This window comes from Sinohyriopsis cumingii, chromosome 18, assembly GCF_028554795.1.
Source record: "Sinohyriopsis cumingii isolate HCF-2022 chromosome 18, ASM2855479v2, whole genome shotgun sequence".
Classification (NCBI taxonomy): Eukaryota; Metazoa; Mollusca; class Bivalvia; order Unionida; family Unionidae; genus Sinohyriopsis; species Sinohyriopsis cumingii.
In genome coordinates this window covers 99,797,343-99,815,780 of record NC_142978.1, presented here as the reverse complement: position 1 = coordinate 99,815,780, position 18,438 = coordinate 99,797,343, and the positions used below count along the sequence as shown (strand labels likewise).

Below are 18,438 nucleotides of genomic sequence, written 5' to 3'. Positions count from 1 at the left end.
ACTTCTGTATCAAGTTCAATATTTTAGATTAATACCTATGGTAACCAAATGCATCTAATTCTACCCTGGACTGGACCGTTCCTGGGATTGCACTCCAAGTACCTATTAAAGTCCAGATGCCATAGGACAATCTACTCCTACATTAATATTTCAATGGTCATTTCAAAGTTTTCATTGATGAGACCTAATAACCTGGTCATCTTTGACAATGAGAGCAGAAATCTAATGATTGGGGAATTAATGATAGAATGTGTACAAAAAAAGGACTGTTTTAGTTAAGACATAATTAACCAGAAATTATACAAAAGTACATAGTTATTTTTAACACAGCAGACATATAGTTATTTTTAACACAGTAGACATATATAGTTATTTTTAACACAGCAGACATATATAGCTATTTTTAACACAGTAGACATATAGTTATTTTTAACACAGCAGACATATATAGCTATTTTTAACACAGTAGACATATAGTTCTTTTTAACATAGTAGACATATATAGTTGTTTTTAACACAGTAGAAATATATTGCTAATTTTTAAAATAGTAGACATATATAGTTATTTTTAACACAGTAGAAGTAGAGATATCTGACAGTGATCATTTGCTTCAACATAAGGTCAGCCATTAATATTCAATAATGACCTGGCCTCAAATTTCACTAATAATAATCTTCATTTTCATTCTCTTCTGGTTCTGTTAAGAAAGCATTTGCTAGATCTGTATTCTTTAAAGTCTGACTATCAGTAATTTTACTGCCAACTTCAATTTCTATATCTGCTTCCATGTCCATGTTTTTCCAGATCCATCACTTGTATTCACTGCACAGGACACAAATTTGGTTGGTCACCTAACTAGGCTTAAAGTATGTGTAGTTTAATATAAGGATGGAAACAATGTTGGTACTTGCAGCTCATAATAGAAACTGAATCAAATTGCATATGCTGAATGTTTTGACCAGAAAGTGTTCTATATACAGTAGAACCTGTTATAAGAGACCACCATTCTGCCAACAAAAAGCGGTCTCTCGAGACAGGTGGTCTATCATAACTGGTTTGTACAAAAAGACCAGTTTCCAAGCTCCAGTTTCAGAACAATTTAAAGAAAAATAGCCAACAACCACTATACATATATTCTATTCTGTATTAATAGTTCTTGCGTTTATCTGAAAACAAAATTATAAAGCAATAAAGATATACTTCTATCATTAAGCATGAAATCACATGTATATTTGAAGATCACTCCTCTACATGTATTAGCACATGAAATCATTTCTTATTTACTCCTCTTCCTTTATAACACTCCAAATTTGTTTTGTCAACATTTAAACCTTATTTTGTGAGTGGTCTGACCTTTCACCTCTTTCAGTTACAATAATTATTTTCTTCGGTGTTAAAGTATGTCTCATTTTAGTTGGAGGTTCTTCCATTGTTATTAAGGTATTAGGTGTTAACATTATGAGTGCTCAGTTGCAAAATTGACAGTAAAGACGGTTATGACCAGGCTTTGGGAAAATATGACAAATCTATACATGTGCATTTAATATCTAACAATTAATAAAATAAAAAGAAACAGTTATCTACATCCAGAGACAGAACCATTACTCAGAGACAAAAGTCAATGGCTTAATTCAAAGAAGACATTCAGGGATTAACAAAGTGTGCAACCCATCGCACCAACTTGAATAGACGACAGCTTGGTGACTGGGATGTAATCACTGTAATATTGGGGGTGGGAAACAACAAACATCACCAGCCTTTAACGCTAATAATCGAATCCCTCAAAGGATACTCACTTGCTGGTTTAATAGACACAGACCATATTCACCCCAGGCAATACAGATTAACTCTAAAGACAAACAATATAAACAACCACTACATTAATTTCAGCCCTACAAAGACAAATTCGCGATATGTACATTAGCCTGGTTTACTGACGGTACCGGGGCCCCCGAGTGGCCAAGTGGTCTAAAGTGCTCTCCGTTATGGATCACTGCCATCTCACCTCTGTCTGCGTGGATTTGAGTCTCGGACTCAGCCAATGTGGGTATGTGAGAAAGCCTGCCAGTATCTTCTCGAGGGTCGGTGGTTCTTTCCGGGGATTCCCCAGGTTCTTCCTCCACCATTAATACTGGCCGCCATGTATAGCCTATTGTGTGCTGAAAAATGGTGTTAAACCCTACAACAACAACTGACGGTACCATCTACCACTTTTGTCTGTTCTTTTCATGCATGTTTTTGATCAAAACAATCTTTACTATTCAAGTGATTGTTGTTACAAATGATTACATAAAGGTCAGTGGTGTCTGTCCTTGTAATAAAGACATTCATAGAGCTGGGTCCTACTCATACATGTGGGCAACTATGACTGTCCCCTTACAATAAGGCCGGGAAACAATATCAGTGTACCTTTCAGATACTGGTAGCCAGCCTCTTTTTTATTTTTACTGAATGTATAAGCGGTCATTGGATTAAAGAAAGGTCGGTGAAGTTTATCCCTCTTTTTGCAATGCAGTCACTCATAGCAGTGTCAAAATGGATATTTTGCCAAGACATAGTGGTGTCTGGCTGTATTCAGCAGGTGGTTGCTAATGACAAAGCGTTTATATAATAAAATCAATCCATGCATTACCATTGTGGTCAGAAATGACAGGTGGTCACTCAAAGCAGAGGTCACTCATAACAGTTTTTTCTGTACTTGTAATTGCAAAATGGTGATATTATTTTCTGGAATCAGCGATTCAGAAAAGTTGCCTGAGAGCTACCATTTGATCACTTTCACTCACCAATTCTAAATAATTTTTAATGGCAAATACCACCATTTTAGTCAAAACATTCAGTGCTGTTCAGTAATGTGATCAAAAGTCTTTAATATGGAGAAGAAGTACTGTAGATGTTCTCACCTCGATAATAAACTGTATGTATTGGTATTCAGTGTTGTTTTAATTATTCATTACTCCTCTATAATGGCATTCACAACTTATATGACAAAATTAACAAATTTTAATTAAAGCAATTAGTTCTAAAGCATGACCTTTTCTTCAGTGAATTTGACCTTGATCATTTCAAGGTGATTATACTGTTTTTCATGTTTTCTTATCCTGGTGATTACGAGCCAAGCGTGACAATAAATGGTTTATCTATTAGAATAATGTCCTAGGTCTGCCTTTTTTGCATTATAACATATCAGAAACCTGTTTTTTATATATCAAAAACAATGGACTGTACTCCTTGAATATATTTTAGCCTGATTGCATTTTGCAGTGGTCTGGGGACTGAATGAGGCAGTTAATTTATTAGCTCATTCACTATCATAATGCACTGTCATGTAACCATTCACTGTAATTCTTCCCAGGATGACCAAATCAAATATTCATACTGACAAAATATATTTTCTTAATTGTATAAAAAAAAAATAAAGACATCCAATTCTACAATGGACTGAAACAATTACAAAACACTTAATTTCACTTTATGACAATAGATTTATGAAATTCTGCTAACATTTTCACTTTTAAATTATCACCAAGGTTCAGCAATGTCATCTTTTACCGTTAATTGTGGCAATGATTTTATCTAATTCCTGTCAATCATAAAGCCTGAACAGAGGTACTTAAAAAAGCTCGCCCTTGACCCGTGAAATATAGATGGCCACTTGTTTAAAACACTAACGGCCAGCCAAGTTATTGATTCAATGAATGGCTAAGTTGTTTGTTGCCAGTAATAAGGTGTGACCAACATAATAGGCCGACCTTCCCATATTTCATTGATAAAAAAAAACAAGCCGTCAACAGGGTGAAAATAGCGGCGGCGTTTGTGAAACAAATCGAACAACCACAATGCACCACACTGCTGATGTAAGCCGAGCCCTCACGCTGGGCCCCGCACACTCATCAAATATGTTTAGATATGATAAACAGCTGATAGTCATTATTAACAGATGACAATGTTCCTTCAACCTAAACATAACAGTTTACCATGTACACTGCCTTAACCAGTACATTTGGCGAATATCACTGCAAAAAAAGATGTGCTAATTACAACCTTTTTTTTCCCACGTTGCCTCTAAAGTATTTCATTCATAAATTTGCTCAATCTATGACTGCAATACACAACACATATTGTGTCAGCCAGGAAGACAGAAAATAGAAAAAGCGTTAGATTTAAATACCTGTGCATCGAATCGCGTAATTAATGCCTGTACCCATTCCCCAGGTTTCTGGGTGGCCATTCTACGGTAAAGTTGATAACAGCTTTCCTGATTTTTCCCTCACTCGCTTTCCGGCGTATCAGTCGCCATCTTTCTTATTTTGATAAATACGAGCATGCGCAGTAATTAACCTACTTTACCATTTATGGTAATTGTGCCATTTCTTCTATGGCCCCTATGGGGTCAGTGTCCTTCTATATGTTCCTCGTATTCTTTAAGGCTCTGTAAGTAAAGAAGTAACCATAAAACATACAAACATTAACAGGACGTAAAGTCATATGCATAATTTACAGATATGTTTATCGTCTAACGATTTTCAAAGCGTCAAGAAACTGAACCAGGGATGGGCCATATATATGACTGGGTGTGTTATAACTATTCGAATCCAAGCTATTTCGACTTTGTGACCTTTCTATGTTGAGTTAATGTTTACTTTAAAATTAACCACTCATATAATGTAAAAGGCCTTTTCGATTTATTTATTTTTTTATATATTTTTTTATATTTTTTTATTTTTTTGTTATAAGTTCTTTATTCATAGTCATGTTCATTGAAACCTACCTCAAAGGATGCATAAATGATGGACACGCACTGTTCGAGGACTTTTATCGGTTATTCTTTTTTTTTTATTCATTCATGTATATAAAAGACATGTCCATGAAAGACACATATAATGATTATTTGTCCTCAACATGGACAGGTTTAATATTGCATTTTGTAATTAAAAAATTAGTCTGATTGCCTGCCCCCCCCCCCCATAAAATTATTACACATTGCACGCATGTTTCAAAAAGTTTCTTTCTATAGGTAAACTTTAGCTTTAGAAAATTAGTTGCAAGAAAAAAAATTATTACAACAACATCACGTTTCGCCTTTGGATATAAGCATGCCTCCTCCCTCCCCTCCCCGCCCCCCCCCCCCCCCCCGCCTATTCAAGAAAGAAGAAAAAACGTACTGCAATAATATGTGGATATATGTAATCGATGCTATAACACACACACACACACACACACTTCAAATGAGAAAATATTAACTCGCACGTATGCATAAGAAACGAAGATGTGTGTGTGTGTGTGTGTGTGTGTGTGTGTGTTGGGGGAGGGGTGCAGAAGTATAGAACACCTATTAATGTGTGACTTGTAAAATCCATCAAAATATACGTTTTTATGCACACGCGTGTACCTAAATACAAACTCTTTTTCGGGGGAAGAAACAAAACGTGTCATCAACAGGTACACATTATTCGAGGTGCTTTTCTTTTACCTGAAATATGATAGATATTAATAATAACAACAGCAATAATATTTAATTGCTATTGAAAAACAAAGTAGAATTGCCCGGCTCATACCTTGAGTTGAAATTTATTGAATTCCACGAAATTTGCCGTGGTTAATAGTATATACATTTAGATTGTTTCTTTTTTCTTGGTTTCATCTCCATTTCTTTCTTGTTATTATTATTATTATTATCATTATTATTGCAGAATTGTGAGCAGGGGGTGAAATTTTCGTATTTATTTCATAAATTAATAGTCCTAGCTTAAAATTGCAACAACAAAAAATATTTTTAAAAATTTATACAAAGTAAATTGATCTCGAGTCGAAAACAATTTTAAATCGAATTCGATATCGAGCATCTTTGCTAGCCAAGTTTCCTATACGTTACCATATCCGATATGTTACCCATTCTATTCTAGAATGGGTAACATATATCGGAACCTTGACTAGCAAAGATGGCTATGATGTTGGACATACCTGATATAAAAGAGAGGTAACTCTTTCCTATTTCAGCAACCTTTTCTTTTCAGACTTGTAATTCCTGAATGTTGGTAATAAAAAAATTTAAACAATATTTTGCAGAAGGCATAACAATTGCCCGACTTGAAATTAGTTTACCCTACTCAGACCTTTCAAAGAATTTATATACTTCTTTCATAGCGTCAAAAAACGCATGCATTATAATGCATAGCGGTGTTTATCTTCCAGCTAATTGCAAAAATAAACCACAAAATTATTTGTTTAAATACTTGTCCATTGAAAACAAATTATAAACTATTTCGGCACAACACTTCCAGTACGACATTTAAGCTGTACACATCTACTGAACTGTATGCGTGTATTTGTTTATAAAATCTATAAATCGAATAACTGTATTGCGATAACTTTCCAGCATGTTTCTTTCTTTCTTTTTTGTGTTAAATGCACAAATTTAGCGGCAATATTTAAGAGGGAACCTGCTAGTAGCAGTAGTGGTCGTTGTTCTTGCAATTGCCTAGTTGCTAATGGACCAGCAGGTGTAATCACACAATCTTTTATCTCTTTATCATACATGTGTGGGTCAAGATTCATGCAAGAATTTTACTTCTTCAATAACTTAAATATAATCCCTTGATACCCTTTCTTAATCTAGGTTATACAATCTTATTTACAACCGCTCGGGTGGTCTAAGTGGTTAGAGCGTCCGCCTCGGATGCGGGAGGTCGCGGGTTCGAACCCCCACCCCGATTCATAAGAAAGACGTATTAAACAAAAATAATATATAAAAAAAACAACAACAATGGTACTAACAGGAGCATCGGCTGGCGCTCAGAATTAAGAGGTTAGGTTAGTGCTAGAGCTGGTCGACCTGGTGTCAAGGTAATGTGACTGGGTGGGCCATGATGTTACATGTCACGGCATGATGCATGATGCCCGATTGCTAGACATCACTATAAACTGCCACACTGCAGACATTTTACTGAAAAATTGTTCAAGCTACCTTAAAAATCTAAATCACACACACACACACACACACACCTATTTCATCTAAATATGTAACTAGTGTCAAACGGACTGTGGGACTTGATTAACGGCGTCTTTATAAACTCTTGCAATATCATCTACATCTTCTTACTGTGTTTTCCGGTTATTTATGTCTCCAACAAATCCTACATATTTTACCAAATTAATTAAACCGTATCAAGCAATAGGGTTTAGAGATAGTATCATTATTATTTTGCTCTATTAAGATGTATTTAGCATCTAATTTGACTAACTTTTTTATTTAATATAACTTTTTATTGAAGATGTAAATAATTTTTTACTGGACTTCATCTAAACCAGAGGTCTCAAACACGTGGCCCGTGCAGTTGTTTCCTGCGGCTTTCATACTGTGTTAGTATCGCTTTATGAAAAGGTTTCAGTCATGCGGCCATCATAGTGATTTGAGTTTTAAATCCATGATTTAAAGTATGCTTAATATGCACTTTGTATAAATTATTCTCCCTGATTTAAAGTATGCTTAATATACACTTTGTATAAATTATTCTCCTTGATTTAAAGTATGCTTAATATGCACTTTGTATAAATTTATTCTCCCTGATTTAAAGTATGCTAAATATGCACTTTGTATAAATTATTCTCCCTCATTTAAAGTATGCTTAATATGCACTTTGTATAAATTATTCTTCCTGATTTAAAGTATGCTTAATATGCACTTTGTATAAATTATTCTCCCTGATTTAAAGTATGCTTAATATGCACTTTGTATAAATTATTCTCCCTGATTTAAGGAATGCTAAATATGCACTTTGTATAAATTATTCTCCATGATTTAAGGAATGCTAAATATGCACTTTGTATAAATTATTCTCCCTGATTTAAAGTATGCTTAATATGCACTTTGTATAAATTATTCTCCCTGATTTAAAGTATGCTTAATATGCACTTTGTATAAATTATTCTCCCTGATTTAAAGTATGCTTAATATACACTTTGTATAAATTATTCTCCCTGATTTAAAGTATGCTAAAAATGCACTTTGTATAAATTATTCTCCCTGATTTAAAGTATGCTAAAAACGCACCTTGTATAAATTATTCTCCCTGATTTAAGGAATGCTAAATATGCACTTTGTATAAATTATTCTCCCTAAATTAAGGAATGCTAAATATGCACTTTGTATAAATTATTCTCCCTGATTTAAAGTATGCTAAATATGCACTTTGTATAAATTATTCTCCCTGATTTAAAGTAGGCTTAATATGCACTTTGTATAAATTATTCTCCCTGATTTATAGTATGCTAAATATGCACTTTGTATAAATTATTCTCCCTGATTTAAAGTATGCTTAATATGCACCTTGTATAAATTATTCTCCCTGATTTAAGGAATGCTAATTATGCACTTTGTATAAATTATTCTCCCTGATTTAAGGAATGCTTAATATGCACTTTGTATAAATTATTCTCCCTGATTTAAAGTATGCTTAATATGCACTTTGTATAAATTATTCTCCCTGATTTAAAGTATGCTTAATATGCACTTTGTATAAATTATTCTCCCTGATTTAAGGAATGCTAAATATGCACTTTGTATAAATTATTCTCCATGATTTAAGGAATGCTAAATATGCACTTTGTATAAATTATTCTCCCTGATTTAAAGTATGCTTAATATGCACTTTGTATAAATTATTCTCCCTAAATTAAGGAATGCTAATTATGCACTTTGTATAAATTATTCTCCCTGATTTAAGGAATACTTAATATGCACTTTGTATAAATTATTCTCCCTGATATAACGTATGCTTAATATGCACTTTGTATAAATTATTCTCCCTGATTTAAAGTATGCTTAATATGCACTTTGTATAAATTATTCTCCCTGATTTAAAGTATGCTTAATATGCACTTTGTATAAATTATTCTCCATGATTTAAGGAATGCTAAATATGCACTTTGTATAAATTATTCTCCCTGATTTAAGGACTGCTTAATATTCACTTTGTATAAATTATTCTCCCTGATTTAAGGAATGCTAAATATGCGCTTTGTATAAATTATTCTCCCTGATTTAAGGAATGCTAAATATGCGCTTTGTATAAATTATTCTCCCTGATTTCAGGAATGCTTAATATTCACTTTGTATAAATTATTCTCCCTGATTTAAAGTATGCTTAATATGCACTTTGTATAAATTATTCTCCCTGATTTAAAGTATGCTTAATATGCACTTTGTATAAATTATTCTCCCTGATTTAAAATATGCTTAATATGCACTTTGTATAAATTATTTTCCCCGATTTAAAGTATGCTTAATATGCACTTTGTATAAATTATTCTCCCTGATTTAAGGAATGCTAAATATGCGCTTTGTATAAATTATTCTCCCTGATTTAAGGAATGCTAAATATGCGCTTTGTATAAATTATTCTCCCTGATTTAAGGAATGCTTAATATTCACTTTGTATAAATTATTCTCCCTGATTTAAAGTATGCTTAATATGCACTTTGTATAAATTATTCTCCCTGATTTAAGGAATGCTAAATATGCGCTTTGTATAAATTATTCTCCCTGATTTAAGGAATGCTAAATATGCGCTTTGTATAAATTATTCTCCCTGATTTAAGGAATGCTTAATATTCACTTTGTATAAATTATTTTCCCCGATTTAAAGTATGCTTAATATGCACTTTGTATAAATTATTCTCCCTGATTTAAAGTATGCTCATTATGCACTTTGCATAATTTATTCTTCCTGATTTAAGGAATGCTAAATATGCACTTTGTATAAATTATTCTCCCTGATTTAAAGTATGCTTAATATGCACTTTGTATAAATTATTCTCCCTCATTTAAAGTATGCTTAATATGCACTTTGTATAAATTATTCTCCCTGATTTAAAGTATGCTTAATATGCACTTTGTATAAATTATTCTCCCTGATTTAAAGTATGCTTAATATGCACTTTGTATAAATTATTCTCCCTGATTTAAAATATGCTAAATATGCACTTTGTATAAATTATTCTCCCTGATTTAACGTATGCTTAATATGCACTTTGTATAAATTATTCTCCCTGATTTAAAGTATGCTTAATATACACTTTGTATAAATTATTCTCCCTGATTTAAGGAATGCTAAATATGCACTTTGTATAAATTATTCTCCCTGATTTAAAGTATGCTTAATATGCACTTTGTATAAATTATTCTCCCTGATTTAAGGAATACTAATTATGCACTTTGTATAAATTATTCTCCCTGATTTAAGGAATGCTTAATATGCACTTTGTATAAATTATTCTCCCTGATTTAAGGAATACTAATTATGCACTTTGTATAAATTATTCTCCCTGATTTAAGGAATGCTTAATATGCACTTTGTATAAATTATTCTCCCTGATTTAAAGTATGCTTAATATGCACTTTGTATAAATTATTCTCCCTGATTTAAAGTATGCTTAATATGCACTTTGTATAAATTATTCTCCCTGATTTAAGGAATGCTAAATATGCGCTTTGTATAAATTATTCTCCCTGATTTAAGGACTGCTTAATATTCACTTTGTATAAATTATTCTCCCTGATTTAAAGTATGCTTAATATGCACTTTGTATAAATTATTCTCCCTGATTTAAAGTATGCTTAATATGCACTTTGTATAAATTATTCTCCCTGATTTAAGGAAAGCTATATATGCACTTTGTATAAATTATTCTCCCTGATTTAAAGTATGCTAAATATGCACTTTGTATAAATTATTCTCCCTGATTTAACGTATGCTTAATATGCACTTTGTATAAAGTATTCTCCCTGATTTAAGGAATGCTTAATATTCACTTTGTATAAATTATTTTCCCCGATTTAAAGTATGCTTAATATGCACTTTGTATAAATTATTCTCCCTGATTTAAAGTATGCTTAATATTCACTTTGTATAAATTATTCTCCCTGATTTAAAGTATGCTTAATATTCACTTTGTATAAATTATTCTCCCTGATTTAAAGTATGCTTAATATTCACTTTGTATAAATTATTCTCCCTGATTTAAAGTATGCTTAATATTCACTTTGTATAAATTATTCTCCCTGATTTAAAGTATGCTTAATATTCACTTTGTATAAATTATTCTCCCTGATTTAAAGTATGCTTAATATTCACTTTGTATAAATTATTCTCCCTGATTTAAAGTATGCTCATTATGCACTTTGCATAAATTATTCTCCCTGATTTAAGGAATGCTAAATATGCACTTTGTATAAATTATTCTCCCTGATTTAAAGTATGCTTAATATTCACTTTGTATAAATTATTCTCCCTGATTTAAAGTATGCTTAATATTCACTTTGTATAAATTATTCTCCCTGATTTAAAGTATGCTTAATATTCACTTTGTATAAATTATTCTCCCTGATTTAAAGTATGCTTAATATTCACTTTGTATAAATTATTCTCCCTGATTTAAAGTATGCTTAATATTCACTTTGTATAAATTATTCTCCCTGATTTAAAGTATGCTTAATATTCACTTTGTATAAATTATTCTCCCTGATTTAAAGTATGCTTAATATTCACTTTGTATAAATTATTCTCCCTGATTTAAAGTATGCTTAATATTCACTTTGTATAAATTATTCTCCCTGATTTAAAGTATGCTTAATATTCACTTTGTATAAATTATTCTCCCTGATTTAAAGTATGCTTAATATTCACTTTGTATAAATTATTCTCCCTGATTTAAAGTATGCTTAATATTCACTTTGTATAAATTATTCTCCCTGATTTAAGGAATGCTAAATATGCACTTTGTATAAATTATTCTCCCTGATTTAAGGAATGCTAAATATGCACTTTGTATAAATTATTCTCCCTGATTTAAGGAATGCTAAATATGCACTTTGTATAAATTATTCTCCCTGATTTAAAGTATGCTTAATATGCACTTTGTATAAATTATTCTCCCTGATTTAAAGTATGCTTAATATTCACTTTGTATAAATTATTCTCCCTGATTTAAAGTATGCTTAATATTCACTTTGTATAAATTATTCTCCCTGATTTAAAGTATGCTTAATATTCACTTTGTATAAATTATTCTCCCTGATTTAAAGTATGCTTAATATTCACTTTGTATAAATTATTCTCCCTGATTTCAGGAATGCTTAATATTCACTTTGTATAAATTATTCTCCCTGATTTAAAGTATGCTCATTATGCACTTTGCATAAATTATTCTCCCTGATTTAAGGAATGCTAAATATGCACTTTGTATAAATTATTCTCCCTGATTTAAAGTATGCTTAATATTCACTTTGTATAAATTATTCTCCCTGATTTAAAGTATGCTTAATATGCACTTTGTATAAATTATTCTCCCTGATTTAAGGAATGCTAAATATGCACTTTGTATAAATTATTCTCCCTGATTTAAAGTATGCTCATTATGCACTTTGCATAAATTATTCTCCCTGATTTAAGGAATGCTAAATATGCACTTTGTATAAATTATTCTCCCTGATTTAAAGTATGCTTAATATGCACTTTGTATAAATTATTCTCCCTGATTTAAGGAATGCTAATTATGCACTTTGTATAAATTATTCTCCCTGATTTAAGGAATACTTAATATGCACTTTGTATAAATTATTCTCCCTGATTTAACGTATGCTTAATATGCACTTTGTATAAATTATTCTCCCTGATTTAAAGTATGCTTAATATGCACTTTGTATAAATTATTCTCCCTGATTTAAGGAATGCTTAATATGCACTTTGTATAAATTATTCTCCCTGATTTAAGGAATGCTAAATATGCGCTTTGTATAAATTATTCTCCCTGATTTAAGGAATGCTTAATATTCACTTTGTATAAATTATTTTCCCCGATTTAAAGTATGCTAAATATGCGCTTTGTATAAATTATTCTCCCTGATTTAAGGAATGCTAATTATGCACTTTGTATAAATTATTCTCCCTGATTTAAGGAATGCTTAATATGCACTTTGTATAAATTATTCTCCCTCATTTAAAGTATGCTTAATATGCACTTTGTATAAATTATTCTCCCTGATTTAAAGTATGCTTAATATGCACTTTGTATAAATTATTCTCCCTGATTTAAAGTATGCTTAATATGCACTTTGTATAAATTATTCTCCCTGATTTAAAATATGCTAAATATGCACTTTGTATAAATTATTCTCCCTGATTTAACGTATGCTTAATATGCACTTTGTATAAATTATTCTCCCTGATTTAAAGTATGCTTATTATACACTTTGTATAAATTATTCTCCCTGATTTAAGGAATGCTAAATATGCACTTTGTATAAATTATTCTCCCTGATTTAAGGAATGCTAAATATGCACTTTGTATAAATTATTCTCCCTGATTTAAAGTATGCTTAATATGCACTTTGTATAAATTATTCTCCCTCATTTAAAGTATGCTCATTATGCACTTTGCATAATTTATTCTTCCTGATTTAAGGAATGCTAAATATGCACTTTGTATAAATTATTCTCCCTCATTTAAAGTATGCTTAATATGCACTTTGTATAAATTATTCTCCCTCATTTAAAGTATGCTTAATATGCACTTTGTATAAATTATTCTCCCTGATTTAAAGTATGCTTAATATGCACTTTGTATAAATTATTCTCCCTGATTTAAAGTATGCTTAATATGCACTTTGTATAAATTATTCTCCCTGATTTAAAATATGCTAAATATGCACTTTGTATAAATTATTCTCCCTGATTTAACGTATGCTTAATATGCACTTTGTATAAATTATTCTCCCTGATTTAAAGTATGCTTATTATACACTTTGTATAAATTATTCTCCCTGATTTAAGGAATGCTAAATATGCACTTTGTATAAATTATTCTCCCTGATTTAAAGTATGCTTAATATGCACTTTGTATAAATTATTCTCCCTGATTTAAGGAATACTAATTATGCACTTTGTATAAATTATTCTCCCTGATTTAAGGAATGCTTAATATGCACTTTGTATAAATTATTCTCCCTGATTTAAAGTATGCTTAATATGCACTTTGTATAAATTATTCTCCCTGATTTAAAGTATGCTTAATATGCACTTTGTATAAATTATTCTCCCTGATTTAAAGTATGCTTAATATGCACTTTGTATAAATTATTCTCCCTGATTTAAAGTATGCTTAATATGCACTTTGTATAAATTATTCTCCCTGATTTAAGGAATGCTAAATATGCGCTTTGTATAAATTATTCTCCCTGATTTAAGGAATGCTTAACATTCACTTTGTATAAATTATTCTCCCTGATTTAAAGTATGCTTAATATGCACTTTGTATAAATTATTCTCCCTGATTTAAGGAATGCTAAATATGCACTTTGTATAAATTATTCTCCCTGATTTAAAGTATGCTTAATATTCACTTTGTATAAATTATTCTCCCTGATTTAAGGAATGCTAAATATGCACTTTGTATAAATTATTCTCCCTGATTTAAAGTATGCTTAATATGCACTTTGTATAAATTATTCTCCCTGATTTAAGGAATACTAATTATGCACTTTGTATAAATTATTCTCCCTGATTTAAGGAATGCTTAATATGCACTTTGTATAAATTATTCTCCCTGATTTAAAGTATGCTTAATATGCACTTTGTATAAATTATTCTCCCTGATTTAAAGTATGCTTAATATGCACTTTGTATAAATTATTCTCCCTGATTTAAGGAATGCTAAATATGCGCTTTGTATAAATTATTCTCCCTGATTTAAGGAATGCTTAATATTCACTTTGTATAAATTATTCTCCCTGATTTAAAGTATGCTTAATATGCACTTTGTATAAATTATTCTCCCTGATTTAAGGAAAGCTATATATGCACTTTGTATAAATTATTCTCCCTGATTTAAAGTATGCTAAATATGCACTTTGTATAAATTATTCTCCCTGATTTAACGTATGCTTAATATGCACTTTGTATAAATTATTCTCCCTGATTTAAGGAAAGCTATATATGCACTTTGTATAAATTATTCTCCCTGATTTAAAGTATGCTAAATATGCACTTTGTATAAATTATTCTCCCTGATTTAACGTATGCTTAATATGCACTTTGTATAAAGTATTCTCCCTGATTTAAGGAATGCTAAATATGCGCTTTGTATAAATTATTCTCCCTGATTTAAGGAATGCTTAATATTCACTTTGTATAAATTATTCTCCCTGATTTAAAGTATGCTAAATATGCACTTTGTATAAATTATTCTCCCTGATTTAAAGTATGCTTAATATGCACTTTGTATAAATTATTCTCCCTGATTTAAGGAATGCTAAATATGCACTTTGTATAAATTATTCTCCCTGATTTAACGTATGCTTAATATGCACTTTGTATAAATTATTCTCCCTGATTTAAGGAAAGCTATATATGCACTTTGTATAAATTATTCTCCCTGATTTAAAGTATGCTAAATATGCACTTTGTATAAATTATTCTCCCTGATTTAACGTATGCTTAATATGCACTTTGTATAAAGTATTCTCCCTGATTTAAGGAATGCTAAATATGCGCTTTGTATAAATTATTCTCCCTGATTTAAGGAATGCTTAATATTCACTTTGTATAAATTATTCTCCCTGATTTAAAGTATGCTATATATGCACTTTGTATAAATTATTCTCCCTGATTTAAGGAATGCTAAATATGCACTTTGTATAAATTATTCTCCCTGATTTAAAGTATGCTTAATATTCACTTTGTATAAATTATTCTCCCTGATTTAAAGTATGCTTAATATGCACTTTGTATAAATTATTCTCCCTGATTTAAAGTATGCTTAATATGCACTTTGTATAAATTATTCTCCCTGATTTAAAGTATGCTAAATATGCACTTTGTATAAATTATTCTCCCTGATTTAAAGTATGCTTAATATGCACTTTGTATAAATTATTCTCCCTGATTTAAAGTATGCTTAATATGCACTTTGTATAAATTATTCTCCCTGATTTAAAGTATGCTTAATATGCACTTTGTATAAATTATTCTCCCTGATTTAAAGTATGCTTAATATGCACTTTGTATAAATTATTCTCCCTGATTTAAAGTATGCTTAATATGCACTTTGTATAAATTATTCTCCCTGATTTAAGGAATGCTAAATATGCACTTTGTATAAATTATTCTCCCTGATTTAAAGTATGCTTAATATGCACTTTGTATAAATTATTCTCCCTGATTTAAAGTATGCTCATTATGCACTTTGCATAAATTATTCTCCCTGATTTAAGGAATGCTAAATATGCACTTTGTATAAATTATTCTCCCTGATTTAAAGTATGTTTAATATGCACTTTGTATAAATTATTCTCCCTGATTTAAAGTATGCTTAACATGCACTTTGTATAAATTATTCTCCCTGATTTAAAGTATGCTTAATATGCACTTTGTATAAATTATTCTCCCTGATTTAAAGTATGCTTAATATGCACTTTGTATAAATTATTCTCCCTGATTTAAAGTATGCTTAATATGCACTTTGTATAAATTATTCTCCCTGATTTAAGGAATGCTAAATATGCACTTTGTATAAATTATTCTCCCTGATTTAAAGTATGCTTAATATGCACTTTGTATAAATTATTCTCCCTGATTTAAGGAATGCTAAATATGCACTTTGTATAAATTATTCTCCCTGATTTAAAGTATGCTTAATATGCACTTTGTATAAATTATTCTCCCTGATTTAAAGTATTCTCATTATGCACTTTGCATAAATTATTCTCCCTGATTTAAGGAATGCTAAATATGCACTTTGTATAAATTATTCTCCCTGATTTAAGGTATGTTTAATATGCACTTTGTATAAATTATTCTCCCTGATTTAAAGTATGCTTAATATGCACTTTGTATAAATTATTCTCCCTGATTTAAAGTATGCTTAATATGCACTTTGTATAAATTATTCTCCCTGATTTAAAGTATGCTTAATATGCACTTTGTATAAATTATTCTCCCTGATTTAAAGTATGCTTAATATGCACTTTGTATAAATTATTCTCCCTGATTTAAGGAATGCTAAATATGCACTTTGTATAAATTATTCTCCCTGATTTAAAGTATGCTTAATATGCACTTTGTATAAATTATTCTCCCTGATTTAAGGAATGCTAAATATGCACTTTGTATAAATTATTCTCCCTGATTTAAGGAATGCTAAATATGCACTTTGAATAAATTATTCTGAAAGCCCTGATCAGATAAATTATTAACGGAAGATTGATTAATAAAGTCATATTGATCATCTTCCTAAATAAAAACACAGCTAGCAGATTTCAAAAGAAGAATACAGCCAGGAAATAAAATTAATGTTATAAATATAAAGAGAAAACGTGTAAACATTTAACAGAATATGACACATTGAATCGAAAACAGGTCAACGAACATACGAAGTTTCTAAAAATGCTAGATCCGTTTTGTGTTTTTTTTTAAATCGTTGTCAATCGTAAGAATAATTGTGGCAACATCGCTGATAAGGATATTTCTTCCAAGTCATAATTTAAACAAGATTTACAGACACAGTCGAAAGAAGATTGTATATAAACGAATCTCAACGTCTATTTTGTGAATTCAGATGAAACTTCAGTACGGATATTCTGTAGCTAACTTCAAAAAGTTTGTTTAAACGTATGTTACTTGGTAAATTTTGCAAAAGGGGTCGGGCTACCTGTTTTCACAGCATTAAATAAGCCCTTCCCCATTCAGATACAGTGTAATGAAATAATCAAGCAGGGAAAGCGACAGAAGGATATAAAATAAAAAAAAACGGGAACAAATTAGGTGTGCTGATAATTAGATAATCAAGCTTCGACAAAAGGAAAAATGAGAGATACCCAAGGCAAGTAAACAATGATGTTAGCAAATTTAGCAAGGAACTGTATTTAGTATGTAATGCACCTTCATCTCCATTGATTGGTCATTATACTTTCTGAGAAATAGTAATATTAATAAGAAGAAACCCTTTATATTTAGAATGTAAGGAAGAAATATTGTTTCAAACACCTTGTATCCATAATGTATTTTTTTAAACAATTTGAACATACTCAGTTTTTGCGCAGATGCAAGTTCAACAGTGACCCTAAAATGAGTATATAAATTGTGATGTGCATTACTTAAAAGCAAATATTAAATTTTACTTTCGAACTCTGTATGCCACCAATTGACTTGACCAGTCTTGTAGAGTTTCTAAGTCGACATTTAATATATATTGGACAATCTGCATACTTGAAGAAGCGTAAAAGAGAGAACCGACAGCAAAAAGTCTGATGAGACTAAGCAGATCATCATTATATGCGCTAGAAACAAGACGGGTCATATAACTGAACCCTGCAGCACCACAGAAAAAAAATATGGTTAATGCACCAATTAATAAGATCTGACTATTCCTTAGCTTTCCAA

General features: G+C 30.4%; 2 protein-coding genes across 8 annotated transcripts in view; one reads left to right on the top strand and one right to left on the bottom strand.

Moving 5' to 3' along the window:
- Positions 1 to 4,306, bottom strand: part of LOC149777584 (neurofibromin-like) — a 295,420-nt gene extending 291,114 nt beyond the window's left edge. For all 5 annotated transcript variants that reach the window (XR_016416190.1, XM_089942205.1, XM_089942202.1 and 2 more), the window contains exon 1: positions 4,173 to 4,306. Coding sequence is in view for 4 of the 5 variants with exons in the window: in XM_089942205.1 (XP_089798331.1) it covers positions 4,173 to 4,232 (60 nt within the window). In the remaining variant the exon portion in view is untranslated. The remainder of the gene's footprint in view (positions 1 to 4,172) is intronic.
- The window catches only part of LOC149777583 (protein spinster homolog 1-like), a 165,918-nt gene that overhangs the window by 27,941 nt on the left and 119,539 nt on the right, over positions 1 to 18,438 (top strand). The window lies entirely within an intron of this gene.